General features: G+C 42.4%; 1 protein-coding gene across 2 annotated transcripts in view; it reads right to left on the reverse strand.

Annotated features, from left to right (window-relative positions):
• SUMF1 (sulfatase modifying factor 1) overlaps positions 1–23704 on the reverse strand; it is a 39226-nt gene extending 15522 nt beyond the window's left edge. For both annotated transcript variants that reach the window (XM_054216174.1, XM_054216175.1), the window contains exons 1-6: positions 23501–23704; positions 18753–18926; positions 16498–16572; positions 3639–3721; positions 1439–1561; positions 611–725 (exon numbers count right to left, since the gene is read on the reverse strand). In XM_054216174.1, the coding sequence (XP_054072149.1) occupies positions 611–725; positions 1439–1561; positions 3639–3721; positions 16498–16572; positions 18753–18926; positions 23501–23695 (765 nt within the window). In that variant the 5' untranslated portion in view covers positions 23696–23704. The remainder of the gene's footprint in view (positions 1–610; positions 726–1438; positions 1562–3638; positions 3722–16497; positions 16573–18752; positions 18927–23500) is intronic.
• Positions 23705–23988: the final 284 nt, after the last annotated feature.

The following is a 23988-nucleotide window of genomic DNA, read 5'->3' on the forward strand; positions in this document are numbered from 1 at the left end:
ATTAGTGATCTGACCTCTATACCCATGCTTAAAACTTTGATTCCCCTTCCCATCCACGAAGAGCAAGGGTGGCTGTCAACTCTTGCACATGCAGACTTCTCTGATGATGAAACTTTTTGGACTTGCTTTAACTACCATTTAATACTTCATTCACACCCTTGGTTGCACTTAAAATTCACTCCATTGCTTGCCACACTAGACAGACTCAATCTTTCCAAAAAGGGAAGTTTCATTTCTTTTAAACTATTGCACAATTTCTGTGCCTTGAGAACAACTACCCAAAAAACAAAAGTTCAAAAAATTGCAATGTCAAAAGTGCAAGCAGGATTTCAGCATCTGACTATAAACTGACTGGAAAGGGGGAAAAGAGGTCAGTTAAGAGGAACTAAAAGTTTAAATGAAAGTAATCGTTACTTTTCAATTAGCTTTTCAAAAGTGTCCCTTGGTAAAACTCAAGCCTGCAGTGAAATATACTGTAACTTTAAAAATCTAAAGGTGAAAGAGTATCAGAATGGAAACCAGTCCTGGTTCATTATGTTGAACGCAGATCTCAATTTTAAGACGACTAAGTTCATTTCCATATAATTAATTCACTTTGGGACACACTTACAGGTGCAGTTCCTTTGTATCCGTCTTCTGCAGTGTTGGTGGTTGGAAACACTCCCTGCCAGATATTGGCATAATGTTGACCTTTTGGCTGAAGCTTGTTGCCCCATGGGAAAAGTCTATTAAAAGACACACAGAAGAACAGTTGGCAAATACTTTTTTTTTTAATTAAAAAAAAAAAAGAGACAGCACACAAATTCCTCAAATTCCCCTTCCTCCCCACCTTACCCCAGAGAACTGTTTGTATTCCAGTTCCATTTGCACGAACCTCTAGCAGGTTTTCAAGGAGAGCAAGGGTTCTAGGAGGACAGTTTGTACACGGAGGAGGGAAAGGCCGCACTGCCCTGTGCAGCATGTAGTCCAGAACACAGGACGGAGAAGACACAAGCCTGTTATTCCCCGTGGCTTCCCCTCCTCCCCAGGCCCAGTCAGGTAACAGGTAGATCCAGTGGCCCTACAGTTGCTGTGCAGTGATGGAGTTATTTACTTCTTAAGCTCTTTCACAATTTGTTTGGCCTTGGCACTAAGGTCCTTCATGATGCCTTTCATCTCCTGCAACAGCAGCAGTCCTGGGTCTTGGCATTTTGTCACATCTCCCCTGCTCTTGGGCTCTCCGCGTTCTCCTCCCACTACAGAGTTCAGATGACAATACACCATTTAGGGATTCAGGGAAATTCACTTACGTAAAGGAACCTGTTCAGAGTAATTCAGTGTTATATTTACCACAGAGGTGCACAGAAGACATCGAGAGTAATAAAAACCCACACAACTCTTCCTTATCTCGTAAATACCAGTTTTAAACATTTATCAGGGACACATTTGTGACAGGTACCTATTCTCAAGGCCCCCTCGGCAGCTGTATTCCCATTCAGCCTCCGTTGGTAATCGTTTCCCTGCCCATGTGCAGAATGCCACAGCGTCATTCCAGGAAACATGAAGAACTGGATGATCCATTCTGAGGAACAAAATAAATAGGACAAGCTCATCAGCAGAACCAGGCAATCTCACAGCTATATAGCACAAGCACTTGCTGAAACTCTTTTAAGAGATGGCCACAAAGGGCTCTGAGGAGATTCACAGTTCAGTTACGACCGGACAAGCTATCAGATTACTTTTATAGAAAAGAAGCTATTTAAAGAAAGACAGCAAGCTACTAGTAGATGCTGCATGGGAAATACAAGAGGAAAAAAAAATAATTGTTTGTCTCACCACTCTTTTATGTACAGCTCTATACAGTTAAAGACATTTGTAGTTTGTGCTTTCTCACGGTCTCCCCTCAGAAACCTGCTGCAGCCAGGAGCCAGTGAAGAACCACCAATACACTGGCTAATGTGGAATCATAGGTGCTCAGGGACCCAAAGTGTAACAGTATCTTAACAAGAAGCCAAGATTCTCAATAGGAAATTTTACATTGCAATCTAATGGCGTATGCTCTTCACTTCCCTGTGCACTCTTTGCGGTCAGTTGTGGGGTTTTTGAGGGAGAGGTGAGATGAGAAAGAGCCCTTACTCCTAGCAACACCATCTTTTGCAGCACCCAACCCAGGAAACAGTGAACTGCAGAAATTTAACAAAAAAGTACTTTTTCTTCAGTGTTTCAAGCAGTCCAGTTTACACAGGTTTGGTTCCAGGATTGCCCTTACAATCGTGGCCTCTTTTTTCAGAAAAAAGACAGAAACAATGGCTAGTCATTCTTGTCACAAGGATCCTCCCCATCCAAGCCTCTAACAGACCAAGATACTTCAAGAGCTGAGGGTTCTGATCCAGAAGACAGACGCGGAGGTCCTTCCTGCCTCATTTACCAAGCCAGCGTACGCCTCCTGGTCCATTAGGCTACTTCCACCTGGCAAGCTCACTAGCAGTTGGACTAGGTTAGGTTTGTGCTATACTTCTACACAACTAGATTTACATGGCAGGTTTACAACTCTTATCTGCTGGCTGTGACCTAAATTTCTCTGTCTCCCCCTAACAACGCCTCCTGATATTATCTCTATTTTTGCCTCAGGTAATTCTTTCATTGCCCTTGGAGAACAGACAATGGACTTGTTACTGAGCAGTTCAGCCATCAGATGATGTTACACTAACATAGCCCTGTCCTCAGAGGACTCAAAACCATGCCATCATCTACTAGATCTAGGCTAGAGAGTCTGACTTTACTTCAAACAGCATTTTTGAAACTTCAACTTAAGCAGGTAATGCCAACTTCACTGCCACCTGCCTGCAAGAGAAAAAGAAATGAAGACAGTCACATCTAGATAAGCATACAGTAATATAGCCAACCACAACAATGGCTTTCAATATGTGCAACCCAGGGCTAGTTCTGCCATATCCACAAAAAGCACCTGAGAAAGACAAAGCCTTTTGATTTCCTAGGCATAAAATTCATTCCACTTCTGAACTGAGATTGTGTAAAGACATGGATCAGCAAGTTTCAAGGTTTCATGCTAGCAAAGCATGGCACTAACTATAGGCTAAGAAAAAAACCACAGATTTCCAATGCATTTAGAGCTTCTAGATAACAAAGACACAACTGATTTTCAACAATAATCAGCCTACAAAGTCAGAATACATTAAACAGCACAACAGCCTTCAGTCATCTGCTGCCAAAGAGATAGGGCTCCAAATCCCAGATGGAGAACACACTACATGGACTCCTAGAGTACGCATGCAGCTAGTATTTAGTCTTCCTCTCCAAAACCAGATCTGGATTGAATGTCCTGAAGTTGCTGATGCTCTAAAGACCTACTCTGTCTCACTGCCGATGTATAAATGTGAATAGAAAACACACTGAGGCGCGTTTCAGTATGGTCTCTTTTCCCCTGGGTGGAAAGTGCTTATAGAACCTTTTGAAATACTATTATACCATTGACCATATGACCACACAATGCAGTAGAAAATGTGAAAATAGTACAGAAGCAGCAGCAATCAGGTTACTAATTAAAAACCCTTTCTTGCACCTCCATTCCTGGTCTAAGTTTAGAGGTATATTTACAAGCACTGTGTATTATAACTGAATGGTTATTTATGGCTTACCTGTTGGAGATATTAGAGTCAGGACCCTCAGGGTGCTTCCAGTTGGCTCCCTTCACAGGCAACCACCAGGGAGCAGCTGCGACCTGAAAAGGGACAAGAACGGCCAGGGAAGACGACCTGAATTCCCAGCTAAAGACTATTCTGAAAAACCACCACGCGTGGTGGTTACAAAGGTTACAGGCTACAAAGCTTTCACTCACAGCTCACGGCTCTGCCTGCAGCCAATTGACCTATTACATTCCAAATCATCTCTGATGAACAAAGATGATCATTTGATCCACATTACAATACTGCTGGCCAGGGAACAGCACAACGAAAATACCACCTAAAAACAAGCGAGAAGGAGACCAAACCCTGGACATACTTTTCTGAAGCACTGCCCTCTGGCTGCCTCTCCTTCCCTTCTACATTTTCCCACCTGAAAGCCAGGTACAAGGCACAGTTTATTCTCTTTGAAGGCAGAGCCTTCAGCAAACTACCTGTGGTGGTCCACACTGTCCTCTCAGAAATTCTTAATTATAGCTCTTCGCCTCTGAAAGCGTATGCCAAGAACATTCAGGTGGTAATGGTTGGAGGAGGTCATCTGGAGCATCACAGTTTTACTCAATTCTTTTACAACAGTATGCCCAGAGTACAGTCAAACCAGCTGACCTCCTACCTGACTTCAGTCTGACACACACTGCAGAGATAATAAAAAAAAAAAAAAAAAAAGACAGTTTTGTCTTAAAGAGAATTTTCATCCCAATTATTTGCTCCTTAGACTCAGTGTTTTGGAATAACTAAAACAAAATCCTAATGACAACTTTTAACTAGGGTCAAAACACACATCTTGAAATACATTTGCTTTCCAGTTAATTAACTCAGTAAGCTGATATTAAATTATTTGCTATCAGCTTCCAGAAGGTGGAGACAGAAGAGCCACAGAAGTTAAGTGAAGCCTTTTTTTTTTTCTTTTCCAGTTGGTTTGCTGAGCAACATCACGCAGACAAAATATGCTGCAACAATGCAGACATCCAGTACTTCCCTCTAACCAAAAGCCTCAAATTTGATTCTGCAACGCCAAGGAATTATTCCCAGAATACAATCATAAAGGATTTCTTCCATTAAGCTTGCTTCAAAGCTGAGAAGGTCAGTGCACAGCACATTTAACTATTCTATTCCGGTTCACATTCACTGAGAAATACTTATCTTAATAGTAGGTCCTTTCAGAAAATTGAGGCAAAAAAGAACTTATGCTAACCACCAGTAGTGTTTTTTCCATCAGCTTGAGTGCTTGCTTCCAAAATACTCCTATTACAGAGATAATTTCCATAAGGAACAAAAATCAAAGTAAATAAGCCTCCAATGCTTTAGGAGTTAAACAAGTCTACCAGCTGGTTAGCTCCGACATTAGGAGATCCAGGTGCTACTCTAATGGTAGCTGTAGAACAACCTTCAGCAGCTTCTGCCTTCTCTACTGCCCCTCAGCTTTCCCCACTCGAGAGATGGCAAAGGGAAGAAGTAGAATATTTATTTCTCTCCATCATGCTGCCAAACCAACTTTGTGAAGTGTTACACACACAGGTAGGAACTGTGCCAAGAGCATTATCCTTTGACTCACCAAATCCTCCGCAGCAAAGTCCAAAATAAGAGTCACTGAAAGCTGGTACATGGGAGACAGAGCATCAATGCAGTCAAACAATTTTAACAGCAACTTCTAGGGGGAAGCTGCATCCTTCAATAGTGATGAGCACTTAGTAAGTAATTACATGTGTGCGAGAGAAAAAGTTATCTGTGACAAACATAAGTTGTTAAGAAAAATTCTGGTCCAAATTACACATCAGATCCCTCATTTGAATGTTTCAGTAGGAAAATAAACTGCAGTGCCTAAGGAATAGAAATGCCGCTACTATGTATAGACATATTATCTTGTTTTTAAAGCATATGATCAATCTTCGCTACAACAGCTCCTATGACCGCTTTCACTCTTCTCCCATCATCACATACAGATTTAGCCTAAAGCTTACATCTGGGTACCTCACCTAGGGGTTCACTGTAAATCAATAGCAATCCTGGCCTAAAGCTGCAGAGTTGTTGGCGTAAGCTCAGCTGAAGAGCCCACAGCTCTTTGCGAGCTCTCCGCAAACGCGCTGGAATCTCTAAACTTGCTGCAGGATTGCTCCAGGCTGGGAAGCCATTCACATTCTGATGCTCCCTCTTCCCAAGTGAGTGAAGACATTGGTGTTAAGTACAAGAGAAGTAAAGATGCTCTCAGCACCTTGCTGATGACTGAGACGTTCTGTCCATGTGCTCTCCATCTAAACGGGACCCTTCAGGCATACTACTAAAATAGTCACATTTCTTAAAGATCCTGCTTTATGATCCCCCCAGCATGATAAGCACATAAATCAACAACACCAACCATGTAATTCTGGCACAGTATCTAACAAACCTAACAACATTCTCCCCACAACTGGAGCCCTTACCCTTTTCAAAAAAGCATGAGAAGTATTTGATCTCTTTCTAGAAACTACAGCTCTGTTACTGAGCATTCAAACCTAAAGGTGGGGTCTTCATTCAGAGAGATACTCAACTCTCATAGCACTAAAGCCTCAGAATGACTAAGCTCCTAAACAGATACTGCAATCAATAGGCTTAAAAGTGGTTTGATTTAACCAATTCTTTGTATATTTTGAGCTTTAACCTTTAATCTATATTGAAGATAGGACAGAAATCCCAAGTTAGAATTTCATGGCTCTTTAAGGAAAAGAGCAGCACCGCAGTACTACTTGGTAAAGGTTCTCCATGAACCTGAAAGATCATGAGTAAGACTTCATCATGATAGTTTTAAGCATAACACATTTTTGTAAATTAAACTGCTGGGTTTTGGATAAAAATCTCTGCAGGAGACTGCAGAGACTTACGCTTTAGAAGACTTTAATTTTGGAAAACATTTTTGTTATGCAAAAGAAAAAGCAGATGCTTTCAATCAAAATGGTTTATTTTAAACCAAGAAAAATATAATCTCTCCACATGAGAGCACTACGTGTGCATGTCTTTGTTTCTGGCTCCACTGAACTGAACACCAAATGGCTGCCAATCTTTGCAGAACACCCAGATCTTTAGAGAAGTTACACATATAGTACTAGGACAGCGATAACAGTGATAGACTACGTGCAGCCTTCAATAATTAATTGGAAACTAATCTAAGTCAGACACTGAACCAGTGAGCACACACCAAGATGCTCCTTCCAAAAGAGAAAGTCATGTACCTGAAATTTACAGTCCTTTCAAAAAACTTCTCAAAAGTCTTTAAAGCTTTTAATTGCTCTAAATCTAATTAGTAGAAGAGCTAATTAGACAGAGATATTACAACATCACAGTTAATACAGCAAAGCCCTCCCTTGCCACTAATGAGCTTAGTTACTTTCATAATGCTTAGCGCTCTCATGCTTCACTCCAAAACATGTGCTCTGTAGACTGGCAACAGATTCATTTTGTAAAAATAGCAGCACATGCTGCTGAGTAGATCTTGAAGAGATACTGAATTAGAGGACAACATCTCCTTCATTTTGTTTAACTCCTTCCAGCACAGCCTATCACTTCTAACGGAACCTGTTAAACGTAACTGCTCTGCGAGCGTTCCACAACCGCCTCCACACGTAAGGAAATGCAGCTCTAGGAGCAAAGCCCATTTCAGAGGCAGAGAAGCTCGATGCTTGTTTTGGTCTGATCCAGTTGAAAACTTGGATTATCCAGCTCTCTGCTCCAGGATTAAGCTTTAAGAACTCACTGTTCTGCGTATCACAGACCCGTAGCGCTGTGAGGAAAAGAGAACGCGACATGACACTGGGAAGACACACTAACAGTTAACTTCGACCTACAAGTTTTCCACTCAAATGAAGCAATTTGCAGAACTGAAGCCTATACTCCCACTATCTGCCTGCTTAAAATTCAAAGTTTTAAGTATTCAATTTTCTTTTCAAAGTAGGCTGGGATATCCTAACTCTAATTGCTCCATTAACTGGCGATTTCAAGATTTTTAGACTACTTTACAATTATCTTGAAGAAAATTCCTTCCTAAATATACATAGAAAAGATGAAGGGGAGGGTAAACATCAGGAAAGAGAGTTTCATCATCAGCATTACACCATTACGGGTGCTGCAAGAGCAATAGGGGAATGCCCTTAAAAACACACACACGAAAAAAAACCCAAACCCCAGCCAATAACGGTGAAAACATTCGTATTGGTCTTGCGTTTGACATGGCACTGGCTGTGTTAGATAAACACAACCCCCCACGTCAGCTCCAGATTTTAAATTCGATTCACATTTATATATTAGAAGAATTACCAAAAATAAACTCAACTGAGTAGCTAATCTTGGCTCTAATTCCATTTCTAACATGCAGCAAGTCACTTGAAATAACAAAGCTGTAGATTTTAACCTTAAGTCAGGCCCATAAAATGATGAGAAATTCATGCTGTTGTCCAGACACGTAGCACCAAATAAATCTTTTTTTGTAGTGTGCTACAGCATTATAATGCTATTTTTATATAAGGCCTGCAAACACTAGGTCAAGGTAAACATCTGGAAGAAGCAAGAGTTATTGCAGAGTAAGAACTTTAGCAACTTAGGAATCTGAAAATCTGAAAAGAGATTTTCTGAGTGAAAAGTAGTCTAAGTCTGGAAAACACTTCAAGAATCATTTATTAAGCAGTGAGTTCTTAACGATACGCACTCTTCCGTTTCAGAGGCTGACTTAATAGGTTACCACTTTTTTGAATCAGATTGTGTTAAGCACTGTACATCTTAACTTCCTGCTTCCAGCCTGTACGCATATTCCCTTTGCAGCCAAGAGGATGCTCTTGTGAATTTATGAAGCATATACCAATCGCTAGCATCAGTAAGATGTGAGAAACAAAAATAGATATTCAGCAAAGAACAGAATTTTTGGATGAGGTTTTATTTTATCCATGTAAGGCAGATAGACATAAATCTCTGTCAATTTTTCGTTCTTTAAGTCATGTCCTAAACCCTGAACAGCTGATTAATGGACTACTGAAGAAAAAGGCAGATAGAAAATAGAACATTTTTAGTAGGGCAGGGAGTTTAAGAAATAAAAATAATTACTGTGCAACAGCTGAACCACTGTCATTTTCCCCTCAAAAACCACAAAGAAATCACATTAAGTGGGGTCTTGGTCACAAGTAACTTTACACCTATTTTTTTTTTAAGTAGCATGAGCGTACCTTCCCACCAACCCTCAGAAATGTCCTCCCTCACACAGATTCAGGGCAGAGATCTCCTCCCACCATCCACACGCAGCTCCCAAGCGCATCACTACAGCACCTCCTTCCCTCCGCTCCGCCTGCCTGTCACTGCTGGTCATAGCATCACAGAGTGGTTTGGGTTGGAAGGGACCTTGAAGATCATCCAGTGCCACCCGCTGCCCTGGGCAGGGACGCCTCCCACCAGACCAGGCTGCTCCAAGCCCCATCCAACCTGGCCTTGAACCCCTCCAGGGATGGGGCAGCCACAGCTTCTCTGGGCAACCTGGGCCAGGGGCTCACCACCCTCACAGCAGAGAATTTCTGCCTCAGATCTCATCTAAATCTCCCCTCTTCCAGTGTAAAACCATTCCCCCTCGTCCCATGGCTCCCCTCCCTGATCCAGAGTCCCTCCCCAGCTTTCCTGGAGCCCCTTTAGGGACTGGAAGGGGCTTGAAGGTCTCCCTGGAGCCTTCTCTTCTCCAGGCTGAACCCCCCCAGCTCTCTCAGCCTGTCCTCCCAGCAGAGGGGCTCCAGCCCTCCCAGCATCTCTGTGGCCTCCTCTGGCCCCGCTCCAACAGCTCCATGTCCTTCTGATGTTGGAGGCCCCAGAGCTGGGCACAGTAGTCATCAGGTAACATTAACCTCCGCCTGCCTGACCATGGCTATGAACAGATCAGCCAAGCGCTGGGATGGCTATTCAGCATTCCCAGACATCAGCAAGGAGCAGCTATTCCGGGCTGCTGCATCGGCACAGCCCAGTTCTCAGGAGACACATACCCACACAGCATTTTGGCTGGCTGCTGCCACCACCTTCATGAAGTCCTGCTCTGGGTCAGAGGAGGAAACCAGCGGAGGGCAGAGACAAAGGCTAGCCCTCCTCTGATTCAGCTCTGCAGATTCAGAACAAATCGCACCATGAGGGACAGTCTGAAACAAGCCGGAGCCATGGAGTGGTCCCACTCGATTTTCAAGCCATTTTCCAAACACAAGGAAAAGCCCTCGGGCAGATGCATGCTCCCTGTTCACCTTCTGCAGCTCTGCTTCTCCTTTTCATCGGTACACCAAAAAAGGCATGAACATGACCTATTTCCATGCAGTACATCATCTCTATAGCAACAGGCTTGTGTTTAAGTTGAAACAGCTGTAAGGGAGTCAGGGAGACATTGCAATGTAAATAGTGTGGATGCGAATACCGCTTCACGGCGCAAGGGAAAGAATAGATCTCTCCTCGCCAGTTATCAAGGTTGTCATAGTAGCTGCATAAGGGAGCCATAATCTACATACGCAGCTATAATTCATATTTGTACTTGAAAATACTCTGCAGAGAAGAACAAACCTTCCATAATTATGTACATAAACTGAACTGAAACATGATTGTCAAACTCTCCACCAAATCAGTAATTAAGCACACTGAAGCAGCTTAGAAGTAGACAGTTGAGTATTTTTTCCAGAAGATAGCTAATACTTGAAGTTGCCAGCTTCTGCAGTGCTGCTGCAAGTCCCATACTATTTATTATATCAATTAAAAGTCCCAGGTCCCCAAAAGTTCTAATTAGAGAAGAAACTATTTTCATTCTTATTTTCTAAGGTTTCTAGCCTCCCTCATTAGCTCAGAAATGAAAGCAGTAAGGGGTTTTGTTTAATACTGAACATTGGTATTGTTTCCCTTGAGTTAAGTCACAATATTTTAAAGTACTTTGAAATTGCAGTGCCACAAAAAGGAAAGGCAGCAGCTTTATAGAGTAAAAATAAATATATTTTAAGTCATCAGTTAGAGAAAAGATTTCAGACTTAATTGGAAGCTAGCACTATACTTTTACGAAGGGACCTTTTCCTTTGCATAAGGAAAGGTCATTGAATCTCATTCAAACAGTGTAATACCTCACAGCTATGTCGATCCTCCAAGAAAAAGAACCAAAGATATTTGATGCTAAAATCCAGTAAGATTCATTAAGTGCAAGTTTTGGAATCCAAAGAAGCTTCTTTTGAGGAACTGATAGTCCTGGTGATTTCCATCTCTGGAAGCCTTTTTTTTCAGCCAACATCTAAATCTGCACTCAAGCTAGTCATTTTTTCCAATACCCAAATGAATATGAGTTTTTAAGAAAATGAGGCATGCACGGATATATCTACAGCCTGAGGCACAAGCAATGCCTGCTTTAAAGTTGTAGTTTATACTGATAAATATGGACTGATATTACTGGCAATTCCCAATGAGAGATGCTTCCTCCACGTCATTCTTTATCCCAAAGGTGGGAGTACAGCGTAATATACAGATTAACAGTTCAACAGCTCCATCTCCCCTACTCCTTACAGGGATTATCTGAAGCGTTAGGGACTACAAGAAATAGGCTCACCCACCTCTTTGATTTCAGTTTCCTCTCTGAAAGGCCTCTGAAAAAGCGAAAGTCAAGTGCCATAGAGATGAAATTTACCCTTAAAGTAACAATAAGTGTATTTGTCAACTTCTGCTTATGAATCCTATGTATGTTGACATTTTAGCAGTATCAGATAAGCTATACAATAACCCACCTGCTCTCCCCTCAAGCCACAAATAAGCAAGTTATTATTGCACACTGTCCACAGTAACTGCTGCAAACACTAGCACTGCGATCCGGCCTGCAAACGTTGTTCCTTTCAGTATTGATCTGAAATACTCATTCGAAATGCCTAATGGTTTCACTGGATTTAGAATGGGACTATGCCCTTGGAGATACAGGCTAGAGGCACTGCTATAAATAGGGAAATTGCACAGCTCAGGACCACCGCAGAGGTTTCCATACAAACAGGGATGAAAGTAGCATCTAACAGTTCTAGACAGACCCAAACTCCTTAACAGTATTTGCTTCAGTCTGCCAGTGAACTGATTTCATTCCATTCTCAGACCAAAAATTCAATACCTCCTAAAGACAAATAAAATATCCAGATTTTTATGCTTTTGGTCTCTTCATTGCAGAATTTATCTGGCCTAGACGCAAAAATTAATTTTGCTATCGTGCACAAGCCAAGAATAAAAATGTTCCCACTACTCTCCAGTGAGCAAATCTGACTTACGCTGTACTGCAGACTCGGTAAGTGCTATCCTGTTTACCTTTTTCATGGTAGCTGCACAGCAAGTGAAACTCTTGCAGTTATTTGCAAAAGCTCTCAAATCCCCTCACTGGCGAGCACGCCTCAGTACCTTCTCATTTCACAGGCACAATCCCCATGCTTTTTGCTCTAGGATACATTAAAATGCCATATAAATGGCATTTTACAATGCCATGGAATAATAGCACTGGGCATGCATTTCCCCCTCCCTGCTTCCTCCTTAACTCAGTCAGGGAGATAAAAGAGCAGGAAAACAGTTTAATCATAAAATAATAGTGTCAAAATCTCTAAATTTTGAGCTTTTTCCATTTCCACAAATTCTCTCAAAAGAGAAGAAAAAAAAATAATCTCCAAGTGCCAAGCTATTGGCAATTCTAGGTTGTGTTTTATCTATGACATAGAAACCGAAGGCCAAGTACCCAAGAAAGGCCATAACTTAATAGCTGTAATAGATGCAGTAATTAGCAGCTGGTTTTAATCTGCAAGTCTGAGAACTGATTTTAACATGTGAAGCTATCAAAACTTGTTAAGCCCACACAAAACCTTTTGGTTTCAAAGGACCTTCCACCCTTGCCCTAGAAAATCCTTTTTTTATTTGAAAAAGTCCTTGCCAATTCCATCAGTAACACCCTCATCTGTTACAGTGCTAAATTTTTGCTCTCTGCCATGTTACCACCGCAAATTTAGAGGCCAAAACTAAAACTCAAGTTCCCAGAAATCTAGAACAATTCAATTATTGGCTGCTACACCCCTTTTTTCTGCTTCCCTTCCAGAGGAGGGTTCAGTCCAACCCACATTCCTGTAGCAGTGGCTATCTAGGAGACCACCTCACCTCCAGGAAACACACACCCAAAGCTCCAACAATTATTCTACGTGCTCAGCTGGTTTGCTCCCGCATTAGCTTTCACCAGCCCCACCTCTGTTCTCATTTAGCTGTCTGCTTCCTTTGAGGGCCTATGACAAATTTGTCTGGTTTAAGAACTGGAGAAGCCAAAGTGGCCAAATAGAGCAAAACGCCTAGATACTCCCCAACAGTCCCATGCACCTTGTTATTTACAGGAGCTGTTACATACCATTTACTTCAATATCTTCACTTCCACCTTTCCCCAGTTCTTTCACTGCGTATGAAATACTACTTCCAAAATACACATTCCTATTGCTCTTGCCCTATGTTCACATTTGCCTTTCGCACCCCTGGAGAAAAACCTTATCACAACATGCCTGAGCCACTAAGGCAAAGTAAGAATACAGCCCTTTCTCCCATCCATTTGGTGGGATTTTCAGCACCAATAACATATCACTGTTTATGTCTTATTTCTGCTTTTCGTGGTGATAGCTATGATTCCAGAAGGTACATACCACAAGCTAAAATATTAGTTGACTAAGGTATAAATTGAGAAAAAAGCCTTAGTCTTCCCTGTTGCTGATCATTACAATCTGCTGATGCAAACCAACATCATGCAATTTATACTTTTTTGGATTACATTTGAACAGTTACACTGCAGTAGCCAAGTTTTAAGAAGTAGGTTTGGGTTTTTTTGTTGTTTTTTTTTGTTTGTTTGTTTTTGTTTGTTTGGTTTTTTTTTTTTACAGTAATTGAATGGTATTAGATTCCTTTCATCATTTTTCCCCAGCAGACACTAGCAGAATTTAAACATTTGGTCAATGTAACAAGAAGCTAGGTTTTATTTTCTATTGTTTAATTTAAGCTTGCAGATCCCTAGAAAGAATTTGCTTTTGTGGAACCCTTAAAGCCTAGAACTACAAAAAGACAGTTTTGAGAGGCGGAAGCACATACACACAAAATTTTAAGCTGTATTTTCAGACATTAGAGTTCTCTTGCCAGCTGTACCACTGAGCTGCCTTCTGACACCTTCTCCTTGCAGACAGAAGTTCCTTGCTAAAAGCTGGATTTCATGGTACGTGGCTGGTGAGGGGGCAGGCAGACAGGAGGAAGAAAAGCAGCTTCTAGTTTCTTTTTCACCTCCTCACAATATTACCATGTTTTAGAACATAAGTTTGTCCACAGCATCAGCATGAAGTTAAGAAATGCCAAACTAAAAGGCAGTCACTATTCTCCAGATCAATTTGCCAAAATAATTAGTACAATCTTTCTTTGCGTCTATTTCAACAATACTCTGCATGCTAGCAACTCACAAAACAACCAAATAAATACTGAAAACATGGCAAAACGACAGTTTCCTAAGGTTTACTTTTAACAAATACAGAAAGCCTTCATGAAGAAGCAGCCAAAAAGACCAGTTTGGGCTCTATTCCAGCTCTCTGGCATAATACGTGTTCTGTTAGTGTTACAGCCAACACTTTAAAATTTGGCTGACACACCCAGGAAAGTGGCTCCCAACACTCTGTATGTGTTTATACAAATAGCCAAGACTGAGCTTACACCAGCATTCTTCGGGTTTGTTTGTTTGTTTTAAAACAGAGACCCTGATTTAGGGATTTTTGCATCACAGAGCTAGGGAAGGAAGAAGTATTTCTCTAATATCGACTGTTGTGAAGATGGGATGAGCACATCTGCATTTATTCTACCTTCAGCATCAGTTATGCTAGCATTTGGGAAGTCCAATTTAGTCTTATATCTCACAGTACACAAATGTTAGTCACGAATTAAAAGACAACAAACTATTCTTGTAATCATCCTTTCCTTGCAGTAGGAAACAAAACCCCACGTTTTTTGCCAGTCATTCACAGCACACATTCACATAGGGCTTCTTGAAACCTCCCATCTATCAATCTGTGCCTTGAAGATAAAAAGGCTTCTCCCCTCACCCCTGATGATGAGAGCACCATTTATAGAGAACAATGAATATTCACTACTCTAAGTTACTGCACCATGCATGTGGAAGAAAAAGTCTTTGTGTGATAAAATATTTTGGAGAAAATTAAATTACTAAATACTAAAGCTCCAGATATTCTCAGTTGTTTGTCCTAATAATAATCCTCCAAACTCCTGAAGTAGTACCTTGGATCAAATGGCGCACACAAGTAAAACCTTGCTACTAACTAAAAGAAATAATTTCATCTCAGACTGTCTCACCTCTCTCTTTGCTTACCTAGCATCAAAGGGTGGCAAGAAAAAGTTGTGCTCCTCTGTAGGTGCAGTTTCACTTACTTACATTTAACTGAACTATTTCCAAAAGATGCAGTTTCAGTCCTGCTACTGCCTCATCCCTGCCTTGTGTACATCCTGCTTCCCTGTGTTGATTCAAGCAGTCGCAGAATGAGACAAGGTAGCTTCGCTGATCCAAAAGAAAATTAAACAGAAAAGCAAAGAAATTCCCATACAGACTATATGCAACTTGAAACCACACACTCCCCAAAATAACCACACTACGCACATCAGAATGCTTCATTTCTAAGGCCTTTTTAAAGGCATGGGACAAGAGATCTGGAAACGCAGCATGTTCATCAGAACTGAGGATAATTCTGATGGGAAGGGACCTCAGGAGGTCATCTTGTCCAAACTTCTGCTCAAAGCAGATAAATTCATCCAGGAGATGACAAGACATAATCTTTACCACTCCTGATAGTAAGCAGATTAAGTGCCCTGTTAAGGTTAAGGAGGAGGTAAATGAAGCCTAAGAAAGGCTCAGCAAAACATTCACAACAGAAAAAGGAGGGGGGGGCAGCAAAGCTTCACTACTGAACTTTTGGTTATTTTTAAACCAATATTCACTTCGACTCAACAGGAAAACTGGATCAGATCTAGTTTAATGAGCCCTGCACCTACCAGCATCACTATGTTGCCCTAGCAAGATGAAGGGAACTGAAAAACCAGCAAGGCATACAGGATCTTCTACAGACAGGCAGGAGGGACAGTATAACATTCACAACGTAATAAGAAGTCTTATAGACTCAGGTCTGCCATAGAGATGACACTTCTTTGGAATATTTGCCCCTAGTTAACCTAGAAAAAGCACTCATGCAAGCATTGCTATCATATCAGATACACAGATTATCCTCATTTTCTTAAATCGGTAAAATCCGGGATTTACCCACTTTGGACACAGGACTGCACTGGCAGAGCGTGCCAGTCACACGTACGTATGCCCTGGGAGCCAGAAGCACTCCTGTTCTTTGCCTACACAGCACATCACTCAGTAGAGCCACTACTGACATCTGAACTTCCAGAGCATCGCTGTGTTACACATAAGGCAAATAAACAGCCTTATATCTGCACCATTTACTACTGTCTTAAATCTCTCTCATTTAGGAGGCAAAAAAAGACAAGCAGGGGGTGATACTAACTTTTGCTAACCAGGAGCCGATTTTTTTAATTGCTTGTTTGTTTAAAAAAAAAAAAGAGACTAGAGAATAGACTGCGAATTCTCCACACTTGAGGGAGTCTATTATTTGAGACCCAACATTCCTCCATAAACCCCATTTTTTTGTACATAGCTTTGGGAACATCCCACAATTTAGATATTACTGCTGTAATTGCTAACACATCCGCCCCAGTGATTGCTAAGTAAGTTTTACCCTGCTGTGTTACTCACTGCCTGGTGGATGTCAGCCTTCACTTCTTCACTCAGCATTCCCTCAAACACAAAGGAATCACCAAATTTCTCTGCCTGTAGAAAGAGCAAAAGATTCAACCATATTATCAAAGGAATGTTAGTCTCAAAATGCCACTCATACTTACAGCTTTATTTTATCAAGGATAAAGAAATTCCAATAGTAATTTTGAGTTCTCTTTCAAGGAAGCTATTTTGAAACAGAAGAGAAGGCATTTTATCTCTGGATGTCGTTCTTCAACAGCCACTGGACAGATGGCAGCTCAAAGAGCTTCTGCAAATGTTTTTACTTCTGTTAATTAAAAATGCAGTTCCAATTGTCCCAACTGCTTTAAAATGGTATAGTCAATAATCTAACATTCAAGGGCATATTTCATTTCTCTTGTTTTTCCTTTGGGAATTACAATAAAAGACTTCAGCCTTGTCACTTACTGCTGCTCCATCATCACTAGCACCATGTTTTAAAGTGCTGTTACAACAACAATAGAAGAGTTTAAAGTAACCCAATCATCATATCTAGCATTAGATAAAGCCAAAAGAAACAAAAACTAGAAATAATTTCAATGAATCCCAGTATACAATACCCACATAGAAGTTTTTTCCCTTGGTAAACTAAGTGCATGGATATACCACTAGGGAAGTCAAAACATGTTATCGGAATTCAACACATTTGCCCTTCTCAATCTCTTCATTTTATTATAGGCATTCAAAGACTGAGAATGATCACCCTGAGCTGCTTCTGCACGCTCACAACTCTTCAAGAAGAAAAAAAAAGAAAAAAAAATTATTTTTTCTCTCCTGCCCAATCTGAAAAACCCAAACAGGTTTATCACCTGAAGGACGCTAGATTTCAGTCTGACAACCTCCATCAAGGGCTTTTTTTTTTTTTTTTTAAGTTTGTTTAAAAAAAAACACTTTTGGTTCAACAAGATAGCTGTACATCTGGAGATTTTTTTTCCTTCAGCTTTCTCTTTACTTTCAGGTTTCAATTGCCGCTGGAGTTCAGCCTAGTCCTTAATAAAAGAAAACCAAGCAGTAGGTTGGCTCTGTTTACCCGCAGTAAGTAATGTGGACATTATTTAAATACACAAAAAACAGCTCAGCTGCATCCTAAAAAAAACCCTGCAGAATCAGTGCTGTTTACTCTAACTCTGAGTTTATTTTTCCAAATCCAGCGTAAAAGGGGGCCCCATGTGAGGCGGGAAGGGAGAAAGGGTAAGTGCAGCATCCGACTGAGCCATGAAGCCTGTCTGAAACAGACTCCATCAGATGCCGTGCTACTGTCAAATACCACAGCACACGCGCTCCTTCCAGGAGCTGTTTGCAACAAGTAAGCCCTGTTCAAACTCAAAGTTGTTAAGCAACCTTTTTTCATAATTATTGAGCTAAGAACTTAAAAACAGAAATTGTGCTATAGATAAAAGCAGCCCTTCTTCCACCCAGAAGGATCCTGTCTTCCAAATGAGAACCAGTTTATCAAGTAAATTCAGCAAAGTGCCTCCTTTGAGACCTGATCATTAGGAAGCTTTTATTTGCCTAAAAGGCCTGTCAGGGTTTTATAAAAGTTGCGTAGGAACAGTCAACTGTCAGGAAAGATCAGAGCCTCAGGCACAGGTAGCTTCTTTATTGGAAGAACCTTAACATATTCTTTCCTAGTCCATTGTTCCCACTAACATGCACAAAACTATTATTATACTTGCTATTATATCTTCTTTAGACAGCAGGGCTTTCTGTCACTCAGCTCATTAGCGAGTAGCTGTGCTGAACTAGCCTGCAGAGTCCTCAGCTATCATGGTTTTTTAAAATCCTTTCTCCCCTGTTCCTCCAAAATAAGGAAAATCTAACAACACAGTTGTGCTGGTACAAAGATGTCCTGGGACCCAAAGGTCAAAAAACCCAAACCAAACAAACAAAACCCAAAAAACCCTGCACAGACATCTTCAGCAATCTGTCAGCCTCACCCAGTCTGCCTCAGCCATGCTGAAGGGAAGATAATTATTTCAGATATCAAGACACTTACTAAATGTAACAGTATACATTTAAAGGCCTTTTCAAACCCCTGGGCAGCAAGGGAAAACAATTTCATCTCTCCACTGTGTACAGCAGAAACATTATACTGTGCAAATCCCAAGCAAGTATTGTGATGTCCTTAAAAAAAAAAAAAACCTAGAGTTTTTAACAGGGATTTTGCCATCACAAAGAAAGCTGACAGGAGACTGTATGCCTTTCCGCCTTACCTCAGTAATGTACCCAGTAGAATTCACAAATCTCTCAAACTCCTCATTGCTGACCTCATACTGATCCATGTAGAAACTGTTGACGTGGACTCTTCTAGCAGGCCATTCTCCGTCTTGCTGTATTTCAGGCTCATCAGTGCCCATTGTGAACACTCCTCCTGGAATAGCGACCATCTGCGGAGAAAACCACCCAAAAGATTATGAGAATGAAAGACTGAAAATTCTCTTATCGCTCTTACTCCTCCCCCACCTCATTTTTGGAGGTATTTTTGCTTTGAGCAGCATTTCACCAACAAAAACAGCACAACAAAATGGCAACAGTGTCATCCTGATCACCACCTGTTTGGAAGAAATAGCAAGCAGAACTTAAATTGAGAATAAAAACCCCATTTGCAGCTCTTTCTACATGAGGTCTGGGTAATTCAGAACTTTTACTGAGGGTAATGCTTGTGCTCTAATGAGGAGAAACACGTTCCCCTGCTGTACCTAAGAGTCAAGAAATAGCCAAGAAACAATGCAGAGTCCTTTCTGCTCATTTTTAGATGAGGAATTTTGGCATTTCACTCTATTCCTAGGAAGGCTTGATGCATCAATGAAGAATCTGGAGATTATGAAACTGTAAAGCGCTCTTTTGTGGACAAGCCTATGCTCGTTTGCTTACTAACTACACAGGGGTTTTCACTTAATAACAGGCACGTGCAGCATTTTACGACCAACCATGCTGCTCGCTGGCAGGTAGGCACAGCACCTGCAGCTCTGTGTGCCAGAGACGAGACAGACTTCCGAGTCAGTTGTATTCCACTCCTCTGGAAGACTGGCCTCAGGCAAGAGTCTCAAGCTTCAGAAGTAAATGAAGAACCATATTTTAACTATTTTCAATAAGATGTTTTCCCTTTAAGGCCTCAGTCAGTTTCCAGAGAAACAAAACACATTTTCTTTCAGCTTTAGTGGGCTCTTTTCAGGAAGACAGGGGCCCCAGAGGTCTTTTCGTGCCTCATCAGATGTTTCCTGGGAGCCCTCTAAAGACCATAGATTGAGCAACACACTCCTCACCGAAAAAACAAGAGGATCCACGATGCCTACTCAGAAGCTTGTGCTGGAATGGAGAATGACAACTCAGGCTGCAGAAAAACTTCCCAATGGGCAGGACGTGTCAAGGGCTGGCTACCCAAGAGCTACCTTGCCAAGATGTTACACCCAGCTGATTACCAACAGATGAAAGAATTGGGGAAGAAGAGTCCCTCTCCTTTCTTTTCAATATTCCTGAGCTACCTTCACATTGAATTCAGCCTCCTCATTCCTCCTCTGGCAACAGTCAGAGACTTGTGAGTGGGTGAGCCCCCAGAAAGCCAGTCAGCACTGACACAGGCACCCCCCCGTGGAAAGTGATCTGGCATGTCATCCTGCACCTGTATACCCTGGCAGTGATCCGTGATCACACACTACTTGTACAAGGAATTCCAGCAGATACACCAGTGACAGAACCTAAAAGGAGCAAAGCCAGTTTAAGCGCAGCATTTATTTTATTTTGCACGATCCTGACGCTTGGTACGCAGAAAATGCAAGTCTAATAACAGAAATATTCACTGAGACAGAGTTTCCAGAGTAGCACACTTCTAACACTACTCCAGAAGCATAGTTTAATTTCTGACCGAAAAAGCAGCCTGGGTTTTAGATGTGCAAGAGTTGAAACAAAATTCCATATACATGTAGTGGAATAACACAGTGTACAATATGTGTATTGAAAATAGCCAAAAATCCAGAGATAGGGTTGTAAAAAATGTGAACTGACGTAACACTATTTAAAGGAAGAGGCCAGTTCACAGAACCAAACATGAACTTTGGACTTTGTATATGTAGCCATTTTGCAGAACAGTCTAGATTACAGGGCCTTGGTTCTTCTATAGTTGGAATTTTTGGGGTTTTTTTTCTTACTTTACAAGATTCTCTTCATAAAGTTGGATGCTTCTACCAGAACAGCTTATCTGGATGCCCACAATGACTCACACACCAGAAAAACAAAAAGAATCATTAGTTACCTTCCAGCTTCTGGAGTTTACTGTTATTTATCTAGTTATAACATACCAAATGATCAGAAAATAAGTTCACATCAGCTGTCCAGCACCTCTCCCTATTCTTATGAGAACTTGGGAGTATTTGACATAATCTTACATATCTAATTTCATTGTTTCTTCTCCACCATAGATCTCTCCTTTTGCTTGGATCTCTCCCAGAAGCACTTAAAATTCACACAACTTGCAAAAGGCCTGTGAGAAGTACTACAAATACTTTTTTCCTTTGAACTAACCACATTTGAAGCTAGCTGCATCCTCATAACTTTTTCCTCCACTAAAAAGAATCTAAGCACTTAGATTGCCTTTAACTGAATCCATAAAAGGGCTTCAGGATAAATTTGCTTACATTTTTTAGGACTTAGGGAATGACAACGTGGTACAATATTGCACCACTTCCTTCCAATCTCTTTCCAATCCACTGTAGCTAAAAAAACCTCCTTGAAGCAGTCTTCAAAGCAAGATTCAGAGTTCACTAGTGAGCTGCCGTCTAAAAGCATGTGAAAAATTAACTCTTGCTTTGCAGCCCAGCATTCATTTCCAAACCCTGAAAAATCTCAATAGGTAGCCAGGGTATGTTCAGCTGGGAACGTCCAAAGGCTTCCTTATAAACCTGCTGCTTTTACAGCCCACTCACACAGTGAGACCTGAGACCTCTGGCAGGTCCACCAATGTTGTGTCCAACGCTGACACCAAATATTCATTCCACACCAAGGCTCATTTCACAGCTCCACCTCCTGTTTGGAAACAGGACCTTCCTTTGACAGCTTCACGATAACACCACATCAGAGGCTGCAAGGCTCAGAGGTCTGACAGCACTCTCCAGCTGAAAATGGTGGAATACAGCACTAAGTGAAGAACACATTTTCTCCATAGACATCACATCCAGAAACCACATTTATACAGTTAATTAAGCAGCTTTAACATCCAGTTTTAAAATACAGGTAGCTAACACAGAGGAACTAATCTCTAATAAATATCAACGTTGAACTGTGGAGGCAGAAATCCAACAGCACAGACTGACAGACACATCATTTACCCTATTAGGTAGAGCGTGCAACAATAATTGCCTGCATCTTTACAATGTTACTTAGCTAGTGCATGCAGCTCATTGCCCTTGAAACTCAACTTCAACAACAGGGACCATATTTGCCTATGATTACACTTACATTGAAAGTATTACGGTAACGTAGAGCAGACCCACTGAAGTATTGGGTCCCCATTTCTAAAGATGTAGTGGAAATAATTCATCTCAGTTGTGGTTGAGGTAAAAGCCAATTTTTCCCTCATTTCCCTTTTGGTAAAAATGTTTTCTAGCTAAGCATAAACAAGTTATGTTGTGAACATAGCTTAAAATCCAGCAGCAATTTGTTTTCATTATCTGCTGTTGAAGTTGCCAGATGCCTTGCATAAGGTACAGTCAAGTGATTTTTTCACCCTACAGTGAGACTCACAGTGAAATGCTGAAATTTGTTACATGAAATGTAGATCAGTGACATAGTCCCCAAGTGCCCTACAGATTATTTAATTCAAACTCTATAAATATAGTCAAATTTCTTAAGTGCAGCCTGCAATAGTAAAGCCATAATTACCACTGTGCATCCTTCCCTTTACCTTCTAAATGTCTGCCAGGCTGTCCCCAAGCTGACACAGCTTCCCAGTGTTACAACACCAAGAGGCAACTAGAGAGGCAGCTCCTCACATTTTAACTGTTCGCAAGTCATCTTGCACAAGAGCAAGATTTAAGTCTGCTGTGATATGATTTTGTCTGCCAAAGGTTACTAGCACCTTTTATGAAATGAAACGGCTATCACGTTTCTAATAACTGAAGCTGTTTCATCCAGTGAGGCATTTTGTCTCCAACAACACAAAAAGTCTCAGTATCGCAGTAGGTGCCATCATAGCACATCAACCCACATGAAGCGCTGCCTTCATCAAGAAGGCACACTCACCTCTGGACAAGGTCATAAGAGTTCAGAAGAGCAGCAGAAATAGAAAGGAATAGGCAATTAAAGAGAAATTAAGAGAACCTGAAAGGCTATCTAGATCAGGATACATAAATGATGGCTTTGCTGAAATACACCCGAGACCCAACACACCACTTGTTTCAATTCCATTGATAGCAACATAGACCGGAAAGAGGTGACAGGGGCAAACCAGAGCCACAGTAACACTGATAGTCACTAAGTCAGGGACAACATTAACCAAGCTACCACCTCCCCGGCAATGGACAGCCCCACTCGGGCATGTACTTTGGCACACATATTCCCGATGCTAGCCAGGTGAGGGTGTGGGGAGGCCTGCCAAAACAGCCAGCCAAGAAAAACACCTCGAAGTGGTTCATCACATCTGAGTTTTGCACAGGGAGGAGCAGTCGGGGCACACACGGGTGGGAACACAGGGAAGGCCCCCAGGACACAGGCCCAGGCCTCCCTCCATCTTCAGGAGCACACGAAGGGCCCGGGGGGGTTTCTGAGCGGAAAAAGCAAGGCGGGACCCGCCGGAGCACCCGCAGCCGAGGGCTGCGAAGCGGCTTGAATTCGAGTCCCCAGACACAGAGGGCCGCTCGGGGCTCTCCGTTCACCCTCGAGCACCTCAGGAGGCCACGCTGCCCGGCCCCGCCCGACGCTCGGCCCCCGCCTCGCGGGGGGAGGAAACTACCGCCCCGCCGCTCACCGGCCTGTGCCCGGCGCTCTGCCTGCCGCCCGCCGCCGCCGAGTACCGCCGCGCCGCCGCGTGCCGCCCGTCCCCGCCGGCCCGGCTGGCGCTGCAGCCACAGTCCCCGTCGGGAGCCGCGGCCGCCGCCAGCCCCGTCAGCAGGAGGAGAAAGCAGCGGGGCAGGCGAGCGCAGCCTGCTGCGGGCGCAGCCATGTTGGCGGAGGCACCACGTGCCGCCCGCGGTCAGGTGACGCGCCGCGCCTTAAAGGGGCCGCGCCGCGCTTTAAAGGGGCCGCGCCGCGCCCCGGCGGCGCTTCTGGTAGCAGTTCCTGAGCGGGGTCCGGGGGTTGCCTTTCCGTTGCCTAAAAATAACGGGGCGCTGAAGCAACCGAGGCCCAAACAGAGCGCACAGAGCTGCGCCTGTGCCGAGACGCCGTACCCCGCGCCCCGGTACTTCATGGGCAGTGTTTAATGTCCAGGGTACGCGGGTTTGCACAAGGTGCGTG

Source organism: Rissa tridactyla, chromosome 10 (assembly GCF_028500815.1).
Source record: "Rissa tridactyla isolate bRisTri1 chromosome 10, bRisTri1.patW.cur.20221130, whole genome shotgun sequence".
In the NCBI taxonomy this organism is placed as follows: domain Eukaryota; kingdom Metazoa; phylum Chordata; class Aves; order Charadriiformes; family Laridae; genus Rissa; species Rissa tridactyla.